We start from the raw sequence: 12,588 nt of genomic DNA, 5'->3' as shown, positions 1-12,588 counted from the left end.
AAATTATAATTATAAAAATATATAATGTCAAATTAAAAATTAATAAAAAATATAAATAATAAATAATAAAAAAAACTCATATAAAAAATAATAATAAGAATCTTATAAATAATATAATAATATATATAAAAATAAAGTTGATAAAAAAAATAAATAAATGTTGAATGTAGTGATTAAAAGTCCTTTTTTTATCATTTTTTTTAATTGTTCTAATATCTATCTATTACCTTATTCTTTGAATATTCAAATTGATTAGTTTAAATTATGAAAAAAAATCTAAATATCTTCTACATTCAAAGATAAAAAAAGAAGATAACAATTAGAGAATAAAACTGTTATTTTATCTTTATCTTTTCTTTTCTTTTCATATAAATGAAGGACTCGCTCTTGAACAAAAATATCAGATTTTGAGCAAGCTAGCTTTCTCCTTGCGAGTTCTTGTTTTCATCGGTACACACAACCACCAACCAAGTCTCTCTCTGATCTTCCACTTCAGTTCCAAACTTCCAATGTCTAATCAGGGCGAATCATCAGACCCGTAAGTCAACTCTGCCATTCTTCTGTTCCCTTTCAAAAATCGTCTCTTTCACTCCCCACTAAGTAGTTCTTCTTGTTCATGTGTTAGGTAACTTTTTTATACTTTTGGGATTATTGAAGTTTTTGTTTCTTGTGAATTTGAATTTTCAGGAAATCGGGGAAGAAGGACTACTCAACGGCGATTCTTGAGCGGAAGAAGTCGCCCAACCGTCTCGTGGTGGATGAAGCCGTCAACGACGACAACTCCGTGGTGTCCATGCACCCTAATACCATGGAGAAGCTCCAGCTCTTCCGTGGCGACACTATCCTCATCAAGGTCACTTTTCTCACCCTCCTCTATCTTCTTACTTACCTTCCTCTTGCTGTGTCTTAACTCTTAATTGATTTATTGGATTCCTCCACAGAAAGTACTCTTTTTCAGAGTCTCTTACTGGGATGCTGTTTTGTTTTGTTCTTTCTTAGCGGATGGTAGTGTGAGCTTTTGAATTTTATACTGTGGAGTACTAGGCCATGTATACTAAGAAGATCATGATTGATTGACATGGTTGCAAATAAAGTTGGATTAAATTTAAAATATTATTTACGAAAATTTGTATCAAATGAAAGCATTTCGAGTTTGGAGTATAACTATCAGAATGTCTTAAAGTTTTAATTAATTTATCTTTTATATTTGTTCTTGTGTTGCAACTTTTAAGTCAGATGAGGTTTTTGATTTGTATATGTTTGCAGGGAAAGAAAAGGAGGGATACTGTTTGCATAGCTCTTGCTGATGACACCTGTGAAGAGCCCAAGATCAGGATGAACAAAGTTGTGAGGTCGAATTTGCGGGTTCGTCTTGGAGATGTTGTGTCTGTGCACCAGTGCCCTGATGTGAAGTACGGGAACCGTGTGCACATTCTGCCTATTGATGATACCATTGAAGGTGTCACTGGCAATCTGTTTGATGCTTTCTTGAAACGTGAGTTTCTACCTTGAGCTTCTCTTAAGTTGCGGGTTTAGGGCTAGCTACTGAATTTGACTTGCTTTATGAGCTTGCACTTAGTGATGAATACTTTAATTTGAGTATTTCTATTAATGTTATAAGATTTCGTTACTGATTGTCAGCGTGTTTTGCAAAATTTCTTACCTCTTTTAAAAGTCCTTACAACTTTTTGTTTTGACTAGGCTATACTTGACTTGTGTTTTTCACATTCACATTGCTTGTGTTATAATTATAGCAAGCTATTATTATTATTATTTTTTTTGGAGAGACAGTAGTCTTGGCTAGTCAAGCTTCATATGATTGATTGTCACCTTTCTTGATATTTGATTGAATTGAATTGATTTGAATGCATGCCAAACTGACTCTTAGTAGTATATATAGAAGCTATAATCTTCAGTTTCTTGGACGGCATTAATATTACGTGTGGAATATGATTATTTTGGTGCTTGTAATATATTTTAACTTTTTAATGTAAAATTTGCAGCTTACTTCTTGGAAGCTTATCGTCCTGTCAGAAAAGGAGATCTATTTCTTGTCCGTGGAGGGATGAGAAGTGTGGAGTTTAAGGTCATTGAAACTGATCCTGGGGAGTATTGTGTGGTTGCTCCAGATACTGAAATCTTCTGTGAGGGGGAGCCTTTGAAAAGAGAGGATGAAGAGAGGCTGGATGAAGTTGGATATGATGATGTGGGTGGAGTCAGGAAACAAATGGCACAAATTCGTGAGTTGGTAGAGCTTCCCTTGAGGCATCCACAACTCTTTAAGTCGATTGGTGTGAAACCACCCAAAGGTATTCTACTTTATGGACCCCCTGGTTCTGGGAAGACACTGATAGCAAGAGCTGTTGCTAATGAAACGGGAGCTTTCTTCTTTTGTATAAATGGACCGGAGATTATGTCCAAACTGGCAGGAGAGAGTGAAAGCAATCTGAGGAAAGCATTTGAAGAGGCTGAAAAGAATGCACCATCCATCATCTTCATTGATGAAATTGATTCTATTGCACCCAAGAGGGAGAAGACACATGGTGAAGTTGAAAGGAGGATTGTTTCACAGCTTTTGACTCTTATGGATGGATTGAAATCTCGTGCTCATGTCATTGTTATTGGAGCTACCAATCGCCCAAACAGCATTGACCCAGCATTGAGAAGGTTTGGTAGATTTGATAGGGAAATTGATATTGGTGTTCCTGATGAGGTTGGCCGACTTGAAGTTCTTCGTATACACACTAAAAACATGAAGCTCTCTGATGATGTAAGTTTCATTGTCTCTTATCTTTGTTGGCGTGTATACACTCTACCAGGTTGTGCATGCCATGCTGTGGCACTGGTTGTAGGTTGTTCGTTAATTCTTTAATGTTCTTAATTTTCTGTTGCTTAACACTAGCGCCACTTTCCTGTAGGTTGATTTAGAGAGGATTTCCAAAGACACACACGGTTATGTTGGTGCAGACCTTGCTGCCCTTTGCACTGAAGCTGCTTTGCAATGCATTAGAGAGAAGATGGATGTCATTGACTTGGAAGATGAAACTATTGATGCTGAAATACTGAATTCTATGGCAGTTACAAATGAGCATTTCCAGACCGCTCTTGGAACGAGCAACCCATCTGCTTTGCGTGAAACTGTAAGTGTTTGCTTTGTATCCCTATAGTCTCAAATCATTAGTTGATCAGGTGATATGGTTTTCCTACATTATGGTTTATTTTGTAACGAATTGCCTTTGTTGACACTTGACAGGTTGTTGAAGTGCCTAATGTTAGTTGGGAGGACATTGGAGGCCTTGAGAATGTCAAGCGTGAGCTTCAAGAGGTAAATCTTGCTACTATGCACTTCACACTGTTGCTTATTTTACATATTTATTTAATTTCTAACTGCTTTTTGTTTTTCTGTGGACTCAGACTGTTCAGTATCCTGTGGAGCACCCAGAAAAGTTTGAGAAGTTTGGCATGTCACCATCTAAAGGAGTCCTCTTCTATGGTCCTCCAGGATGTGGAAAAACTTTGTTAGCCAAAGCAATTGCTAATGAATGTCAAGCTAACTTCATCAGTGTGAAAGGCCCAGAATTACTTACAATGTGGTTTGGTGAAAGTGAAGCCAATGTTAGAGAAATTTTTGACAAGGCTAGACAGTCGGCTCCGTGTGTCCTCTTCTTCGATGAGCTCGACTCCATTGCCACTCAGGTTGGTTTTTCTTATTACATCACACTCTTAGTCTCTTACTCTATTAATATGCTACTAAATCAAATTGAGTTACATTGTAATCTTGTGGGACAAAGTTAATAGTTTACAATTGTTTGTATAAACATCACTGTGTCATTCATGTATAGAGAGGAAGCAGTGTTGGGGATGCTGGTGGTGCTGCTGACAGAGTTTTGAATCAACTTCTGACTGAAATGGATGGCATGTCAGCCAAAAAGACTGTGTTCATAATTGGGGCAACTAACAGACCAGACATCATTGACCCAGCACTTCTTCGGCCAGGCCGTCTGGATCAATTGATCTATATTCCTCTTCCCGATGAGGATTCCCGTCACCAGATCTTCAAGGCCTGCTTGAGGAAGTCACCTGTGTCCAAAGATGTTGATTTGAGAGCACTGGCCAGATATACTCAAGGATTCAGTGGTGCTGATATTACTGAGATATGCCAGCGAGCATGCAAATATGCTATTAGAGAAAACATCGAAAAGGTATACTTTTGATGCAACATTAGATTAAGTTGTCATTGGTCAATTACAAAACTCTGATGAATTGTATGATTTACTTCAGGACATAGAACGAGAGAGGAGGAAAAGCGAGAACCCTGAGGCCATGGATGAAGATGTTGTCGACGACGAAGTTGCAGAGATCAAGGCTGCTCATTTTGAAGAGTCAATGAAGTTTGCCCGCAGGAGTGTCAGCGACGCAGATATTCGCAAATACCAGGCATTTGCTCAGACCTTACAGCAGTCGAGGGGATTCGGAAGTGAGTTTAGGTTTCCAGAAACTGCTGAGAGGACTACTGGATCTGATCCCTTTGCAACTGCTGCTGGCGCAGCCGATGAAGATGATCTGTATAGTTAGTCGGTTTTATAAGCTCTGTATTAGTGTCTCTAGACTTTCCCTTTAGTAACATCGGAGCCTCCTGTTTATTTTGCTTTTAATATACTTAAAATACACATAGCCCTGAAAATTAAACAAATAAATTTCAGTATACATATACAAGTTGTACAACCTAAAGCTAATTAAAGTTAAAACCCAGGTAGCATCATGTTATCACCTAATACTCTAAAGATCAAAAACCAAAACTTAGAATCTCTGATGCACATAAATGTTTCTATTTGAGCAAGAAATGCAGATATAGTCTATCTTAATATATTGGGGCATAATGGCATATAAGGTTGATCAAAGTTGACAAGCCAATTGTGTTCAATCATATTGATCACTAGAAATGGAAATTCAAAAACTAAACAGCAAATCAGAATATGAAGTTATGAACTCACATATGACCCATAGCCCCATTCACGAACACTTCACCATACATCCTGGCTGACGGATGCAATCTTCCTGAGGCAAAGAAAGGAACTCATTTGAGCTTTGATTATTCAGTCATGCATGGGAAGATCATTAAATGCTTACTAAAAAAGAACAAAACAAAGCATGCTTCTATACCTGCAATGGCTCTCAATAAAGTAGACTTTCCTGATTTGGCAGGACCCATAATTACAGTCATTGTCCCCGGTAAAGCATAACCAGTTGAACTCTTAATAACCTTATCAGAGTACTTCCTTTTTCCCTTTATTGTAATAGTCAAATCTTTCCAAGCAACAGAAGCCCCAGCAATTTTGCGAGGTATAACCACACCCTCCGGTACACGAGGTGACGGCAAGGATCCACTGTTGATCTTTGAGAGAGAAGGAGAAGCCGGTGTTGTCGCAGCATTAATGGAGTCACCTCCTTCCTCAATTCTAAGATCTGTATCAGTATCCTCCCACTCAGGTGAATCCTCAAACGAAATTGGCTGCCTGATTGAACCAGGTTTTCGCAAGTAGAAGAAGTTACTTGATGGAACCCTACTTGCCGGGCTGCTTGCTGAAGATGATGAAGACCTATAATTATCTGATTGAGACTGTATTTCTTCCATATCTAAAATTCTTCTAGATGTCAGAGTTTATATGTCAATTTCACAAGCAGAGGGTATCTCCTTAAAGCATATACCAATACATTGTTTTTCTATCAGTAGTTAACACTATCAACAACACCCTGTCATTCAAATCACGAAACCAAAATTAAGAAGAAAAGATTGAAAAAGGGGACAAATTTAATCTAATACTTATTGTTTATCAAAATAACACAGATATCACAATAACTTACTATTAATACGGAAAAGCATGATGAGATGCTTAAAAAATGGTATCTTTAAGCAACAAAAAGAACAAGAATAAACACATTCATGGCAGAACCTTAACAAGTAAGAGGGCCATTAAGGGTTAGGGAAGCAGAATCCATATGTTTCAGCAGAAAAAATGCAGGAATGCTCTATTCCTCCAGGGTCACTTACACAAAACTCCATAGGTGTTCTCCATGAAAATTGTAACAAATGGAAGAAAAATCAAACCTTGCACCTATGGTTTCTCATTTAGGCATAACCAGCTGCTCTGAGCTCAGCTAAGCTAACACACAAACCAAAGTACCAAACCACTATTCCTTTATCACTTTGTGGAACCAAAAGGCAACACTTTGGATTACAAAACACAGAAACATAAATAACTAAGAGAATTAGAAGATACATAACATATATTGAAAGATTTCACAGACATGCTAAGCTAAATACAGCAACCAAGCAAAACCCACAAAAGATTTTATCCTTAATCGAAGCGTACAAGCTCAAAGCATCAAACTTTAATAAACCAATGCTAAAAAACGACATGGGAGGTACCTGGATCTAAGCAAAGCTGAGAGAATGAGAAAAGAAACACAATACTGAAGAGAGAGAAAGAAAGAAAGTGCTGTGTTCAGTCCATTCAGTGTTAAGTTTAGTTTTGGTGTTTGGTTTTTCAATTTTCTGAAACCATTTGTGAGGATTTGAGTATTTGACCCCCTTAACCCGCAGATGATTCTTATGTATTACTAATTGCTATGCGTTACTTTTCTTTCTTACTTAGCATTTCGCATCTTACTTTATCTCTTTATTTTCTCTTTCACTTTTTTTTTCCTATGTATTTTCTGCTTCTTGTCTTTTCTTTTCTAAATATAAATAAGTGAATTATAGGATACAGAGCAAAAGTCATACAGATTTACAGATTTGCTTACTAAATTACACTTTTCAAAGCCACACTTTTCACTTAAAACCGTAGCTCTTCACAAAAAAAAGCGTCACCTAATTGAAAAAAGTAAATTAGAAGATTTAAGAGAAGAAATAATTAAGTTATCAAAATTAATAGATCAAAAATTAATGATTTTAACTAATGTTAACTGTAATGACACCGAATTCTTAAAATCAATACAAAATGATTTTTCTCAAAATCTTTATTTTACTATAAGTTTTATTGAAGGACTTCAAAAACCTGAAAAAACTTATTTTTCACACGGAATTTCTAAAAAATGTTACCATGGAAATGATTCCCCACATCTTTATCATACTTTTAATCCACAATTAAATTCTATAGTAGATATGCTTGAAGAAATATTAGTATCTATAAAATTTCAAAATATAATCAACATAACAGATTTAAAAGTAAAACCACCACTAAAATTATGAATATTTAAGAAAAATTAGAAGAAGTTACAATGCTTTTTAAACAATTAAAAATGGCTCAAGAAAATAATATTATGGAACAGGGTTTTCAAATAGAAGAAGAATTAGTAAATTCTGAAAATATAGAAAATGAAGAACACATCCTAGATTATTCAAGTGACGAAGAACCAGCAATTCCAATACAAGTAAAAAATGAAGCTGGAACATCTAAGGATAATCAATCTCAATTTAAATGGGAAACAGGTTTTGATAATTATGCTTTTAAAAAAGGGTTTATAAATAAAGATTCAAAATATACAAAAATACCATCAAAATACGTTCCTAAAATCCAGGAAATAGAAGGAGAAAGAATGCTCGATTTAGACGGTAAAAAGAATGAAAAAGAAATTTTCGAAAACTGGTTGAATTCCTTTTTATTAGAAGCTTTTACTAATCCAAAACTTAGTGAATTGTCTGGAAGAGACATTTGGAATTACATAGGGTTTCATACTAAAGGAACTATAAGAGATTATATGACATCAATAGAAAATCAAATAATAGAAGAATTAGCAACAAAAATAACAGCTTATGATAAGATATTATATATAATGATGATTCTATATAAAGAATTTTTTGGAAAAAATATTATAGATCATAGACAAGAAGTCTATAATAAAGAATATCAAGAAGCAACTCAAAAAAGATTTGCAAATATAATTAGAATTTGCTGTCAGGATAATGAAGAGATACCTCAAAAATATGGTCTTAATAAAAATTTTCAAAGAAAAAGAAAATATCAATTTAGAAAAAAAAAATAATATCCAAACTGGAGAAAAAAGAGGTATTTTAGGAAGAGAAATAACAATAAAAACAAAAGACAAAAAATGACTATTGTCCAAATAAAAAAGAAAATTGTAAGTGTTGGTATTGCCAAGAAGAAGGATACTATGCAAATGAATGTCCAAAAAAGAAGGATAAAAAGGATCTTACTAAACAAATAGAAATTACTAAGTCTTGTTTCATGGAACCATTAGAAGAATCTGATGATAACCTAGATTATATTTTTGAATATGTCTCAGAAACAGACTCAGAGACTGAGTAATAATGCCACATTTATTACTATAAAAATATCAGAAAAGTTTATAAATGCTTTCATAGATACTGGAGCAACACAATGCTTTGCTAGTACAAATATAAAACTTGATTGGAAAAAATTAAAGAAACCATTAAGAGTTAGAATAGCTGACAAATCAATACATAAAATTGACCAAAAAGCAAAGATGGCTGAAATTTTTATTCAAAATTATAGGTTCATTGTTCCATCTATATATATGTTAGACTCTGGAATGGATTTTATCATAGGAAATAACTTTTTAAAACTATATCATCCATTCATTCAAGAATTAACATATATAGTTTTAAAAGCTCCACACGATTCTTCAATAAATCAAAAATCAAAACGTATAAAAATACCAACTACTACTATAGATAAGATCTTAAAATTTAAAATATTTTCTATATTAGAGGCATGTTATTTAAATTTATACTTTCAGATAAATATCCCAAAAATAATCTTGAAATAAAGATAGAAGAACTTTTGGATGAAATTTGTGCTGAAAATCCTTTAGATATTAAAAATACAAATAACGAATTAGTAAGCATTAAATTAAAAGATCCTACAAAAGAGATAAATGTTCCAAATAAAATTCCTTATTCCGCAAGAGATAGAGAAGAGTTCTCATTAGAATGTAAAGATCTTTTGGAAAAAGGAATTATAAGATTAAGTAAAAGTCCTCATGCGGCTCCAGCCTTTTATGTCGAAAACAATAATGAAATTAAAAGGGGAAAACGAAGAATAGTTATTAACTATAAGAAGATGAATGAAGTAACTATTGGTGATGCTCATAAACTTCCAAGAAATGATTCTATTTTAGAAAAAATCAAAGGAGCAACTTGGTTTTCATCTCTTGATGCAAAATCAGGATATTGGCAACTTCGTTTAGACGAAGAAACAAAGAAATTAACTGCTTTTACTTGCCCAACAAAAGAATCAACAAGTATGTTGCTCTATAAATGGAATGTATTACCATTCGGATTAAAACAAGTCCCAGGTATTTACCAAAGATTTATGGAAGAAAATCTAAAAGAGTTAAATGAATTTGTTTTAGTATACATTGATGGTATACTAATTTTTACAAAACAGGATAAAGAATATCATCTTCAAAAATTATTAATAGTTTTAGAGAGATGTAAAGAAAAAGGTTTAGTTCTTAGCAAAAAGAAAGCAAGAATAGCAAAACAAGAAATAGAGTTTCTTGGATTAATTTTATCCACTCAAGGAAAGCTAAAACTTCAACCAAATGTTCTAAAAAAGGTAAATTTATTTCCTAATAAAATAGAAGATAGAAAACAATTACAAAGATTTTTAGGGTGTATAAATTATATTTCTGATCAAGGATTTTTAAAAAATATAACAGAATACACTAAAAGCTTATTTCCAAAAATAAGTACTAAAAAAGAATGGAAATGGGATGAAAAAGATAGTATGAAAATTCAAAGAATTAAAGAATTATGTGAAAAACTTCCAGAACTTTATATTCCAGAAGAAAATGACTACTTAGTAGTAGAAACAGATGCTTCAGACATAACCTGGTCAGGATGTCTAAAAGCTAAGAAAGCTATAAAAAGTTTGGAATAAGAAAAAGAATCACTAGATTCTAAATATTCCCCAAAGAAATTACTTTGCAGGTATATTTCAGGGACTTTTACTCCAACAGAACAGAGATATACCACTCATGAAAAGGAAACTCTAGCAGCAATTAAATCTCTTAAGAAATGGAAAATTGATTTACTGCCCAGAGAATTTACATTAAGGACAGATTCAAGTTACCTAACAGGTTTCATACGATATAATTTAAAAGTTAATTATAATCATGGACGATTGGTAAGATGGCAATTATTTTTGTTACAATATCCAATAAAAATTGAATATATTAAGGGTGACAAAAATATTATTGCAGATACATTAACAAGAGAATGGAGTTCGTCTACAACGCATTAGATCAAGAAATTCAAAAATATGAGCAAGAACTCGAAAAATGTAAGCATTGTCAGCAAATAAGGACACAGATCCAATCTCTCAAGAAGGCCATTGAAGCAATGAAATCAACACAACAAGCAAAACCATCAGAGTTCAGCCAGCTGAGCATGGTGGACAAATCAGGTGAAGAAAAAATTTCAGAAAATAAAACAATTGCTGAAATCATTAAAAAATCCACCCAAGATAAAAAATATTATGTAATTTATAATGGCCCCATGAAAGGAGTATATGATGCCTGGGAAAAAGCAGCACCATTTACACATCAATCAAGGATAATTCATAAAGGAGGGTTTCTAACACTGGAAGAAGCAAAGGAATCCTTCAGGGAATATGAAGCTCTCCATCCAGAGCAAACCCTAAAAAGAGCAGATAAAGCTCCAATTCAAACCCAGAGAACAGGGATAATCAGAAACATTCCTACAAGGGCTGAAATCAAGGAAAAGAAAAGGGTCTGTAGATCAAATCTCAGAGAAACCCTTAACATAGTCCTGAATTGGACTGAAGAAAAAAGGGCAATTTTGGGATATTATCCTATTGCCAAAGAACAGCTAACAAAGCTGGTTATATTTCCAGATGCTTCCCCATCTGACACCTATCAGTTTTTCCAATATGGATTAATTGATACAATTTTAATTTTTAATGATCTAAAAATTATTAGTGAGTTTCCTGCAGGATTCCTTGATGTAGTAAAGAGATTTAAAAATATGATTGACAATGTAAATCCAAGGGATATATCCCTAAAATTTACAAACGGTCAACCTATTTTTAATGAAAAAGAAGAATGCTTGGTTCCAGCACACCAAGTAATATTCATGTCCGTCTTCCCAGGAAATTTTTAACCAATTGATCAGATTCAAGATTTAATAATTTACAGTCATGAAGGAAGGCTAGCCAGCACATTAGCAAGGGTCTTTGAAAGAACTCAAAAAATAACGAAAGAATCTCACACAATTCTGCTTGTGTCCAGTAAAAGAAATGAAATTGAAGAAAGAGAGATGAGACTCTTGGTGGAATTTGAATCAGCATTCTACAACTTATCTGGACTTTTAGAAAAGCTCCCTGAAAGGATAAAGAGGAATCTCTGCTATTTGATAAAAGACAGAGAAGACCACAAGTGCCAGCTATGTGCCTCAGAGATATCTGAAGAAAGCAATAATGAAACGGAATCAACTCACATGATGAAGGAAGAAGACAATGCATCTGACGGTCACATGATAAAAGAAGAGGACAGCGCATCTGAAGCATCTCTCAATATTATTGCATAGTGACGTAAGCACTTAGGTCATAGAGCACCAACAATGTAGCTGGTGAAAGAGAACAAACAATGACGTAAGCAATGACGTCATAAGAAGGGTAAGGATGGGAATTGTCCATCAAACCCAACTATTATAAATAGGTTGCTTAGGCAATTGTAAAGGTATCAGACAATAGGAAGCAGGAGGCTAAGAGTACTCATATGCTAGGAGAGCAAGGAGGAAGCTGCCGAGGCGATTCTATAGTCTGAGGAAGAATTCCCTTAGGGAAAAATAGTTCTAAACTCCCCTCTGGAGTTAGTATCTACAATCTCCTCTTTGGAGATAAAAACCCCTTATGTAAAATATACTAAATAAAGGAAGTTTTTCTCCAGAAAGGTACATCTTCATTCTAGTCTTTCAATTATGAATTATTTAGAAAGTTTAGAATTAACAGAAGAATCTGATTATTATAGATTAACTGCTTTATTAGATAATGAAAAGCAGGCTGTTCTAAAAACAGAATTAAATCTCAAATCAAATGAAAATTTTAATAAACAAAATCTTTTAAAAGAAGTTTTTAATAGAACAAAATCTTTTAATGAAGAATTGAGTAAACAGATTGAGAAAATTAAGGATCAACAAAAAAATTACTGATGACCCAATAGATCAAATAATTGAAATTGTTCATGGAAATTTGGCAAATGTAAATGTTAAATTTAATGCCCATCTTGGATATGCTATACCTTTATCAACTGAAAATCTTGGAAGATCTATAAGTTTGGCTTATAAATTTCATAGAAAGAATCTAATGGAACAAGATGATGAACCATTTTCAATTACATATGCAATAAATTATGCTTTAACAAATAGCCATCATAGTATAATATTTAAAAACAGAGAAAGAATTTATGTCGATGAATTATTTCAGAAAATTGTAAAAACAGAAATACCAAAATATAAAGCTATTGAAAACTCAGTTCTATTATTAAAAGAACTATCAGGAAAATTAGTTTCATCAAATTTTC

The 12,588-nt window shown here is 33.5% G+C and overlaps 2 protein-coding genes across 2 annotated transcripts; one reads left to right on the top strand and one right to left on the bottom strand.

Moving 5' to 3' along the window:
* Positions 1-230: 230 nt before the first annotated feature.
* LOC107612968 (cell division cycle protein 48 homolog) lies at positions 231-4,716 on the top strand. Its single transcript, XM_016314774.3, has 9 exons — positions 231-538; positions 688-853; positions 1,267-1,495; positions 2,004-2,770; positions 2,919-3,140; positions 3,254-3,325; positions 3,415-3,696; positions 3,843-4,202; positions 4,282-4,716. Exons 1-9 carry the CDS (start codon positions 510-512, stop codon positions 4,573-4,575), a joined length of 2,421 nt encoding a protein of 806 aa, XP_016170260.1. The 5' UTR covers positions 231-509; the 3' UTR covers positions 4,576-4,716.
* On the bottom strand, positions 3,724-6,650 carry LOC107612969 (ABC transporter G family member 3-like). The gene is made up of 4 exons (XM_016314775.3): positions 6,431-6,650; positions 5,164-5,754; positions 4,995-5,058; positions 3,724-4,677 (listed from the first exon to the last, which is right to left on the bottom strand). Exons 2-4 carry the CDS (start codon positions 5,633-5,635, stop codon positions 4,641-4,643), a joined length of 573 nt encoding a protein of 190 aa, XP_016170261.1. The 5' UTR covers positions 5,636-5,754; positions 6,431-6,650; the 3' UTR covers positions 3,724-4,640.
* Between the last annotated feature and the right edge of the window lie 5,938 nt (positions 6,651-12,588).

The sequence above is a fragment of the Arachis ipaensis genome, chromosome B8 (genome assembly GCF_059453495.1).
Source record: "Arachis ipaensis isolate K30076 ecotype BB chromosome B8, ASM5945349v1, whole genome shotgun sequence".
Classification (NCBI taxonomy): Eukaryota; Viridiplantae; Streptophyta; class Magnoliopsida; order Fabales; family Fabaceae; genus Arachis; species Arachis ipaensis.
Note: the sequence above shows the minus strand (reverse complement) of the source record. Positions and strands in the feature narration are given on the sequence as shown.

Bases quoted from the DNA above. Each gene is read 5' to 3' on its own strand.
- LOC107612968 (XM_016314774.3), top strand. From the start codon at position 510: ATGTCTAATCAGGGCGAATCATCAGACCC. The intron at 2,771-2,918 runs GTAAGTTTCATT...ACTTTCCTGTAG, and splicing joins ACATGAAGCTCTCTGATGAT to GTTGATTTAGAGAGGATTTC. The intron at 3,141-3,253 runs GTAAGTGTTTGC...GACACTTGACAG, and splicing joins CATCTGCTTTGCGTGAAACT to GTTGTTGAAGTGCCTAATGT.
- LOC107612969 (XM_016314775.3), bottom strand. From the start codon at position 5,635: ATGGAAGAAATACAGTCTCAATCAGATAATTATAGGTCTTCATCATCT. The intron at 5,059-5,163 runs GTATAGAAGCAT...TCTTTGCCTCAG, and splicing joins TTTATTGAGAGCCATTGCAG to GAAGATTGCATCCGTCAGCC. The intron at 4,678-4,994 runs GTGAGTTCATAA...TTTAATTTTCAG, and splicing joins AATGGGGCTATGGGTCATAT to GGCTATGTGTATTTTAAGTA.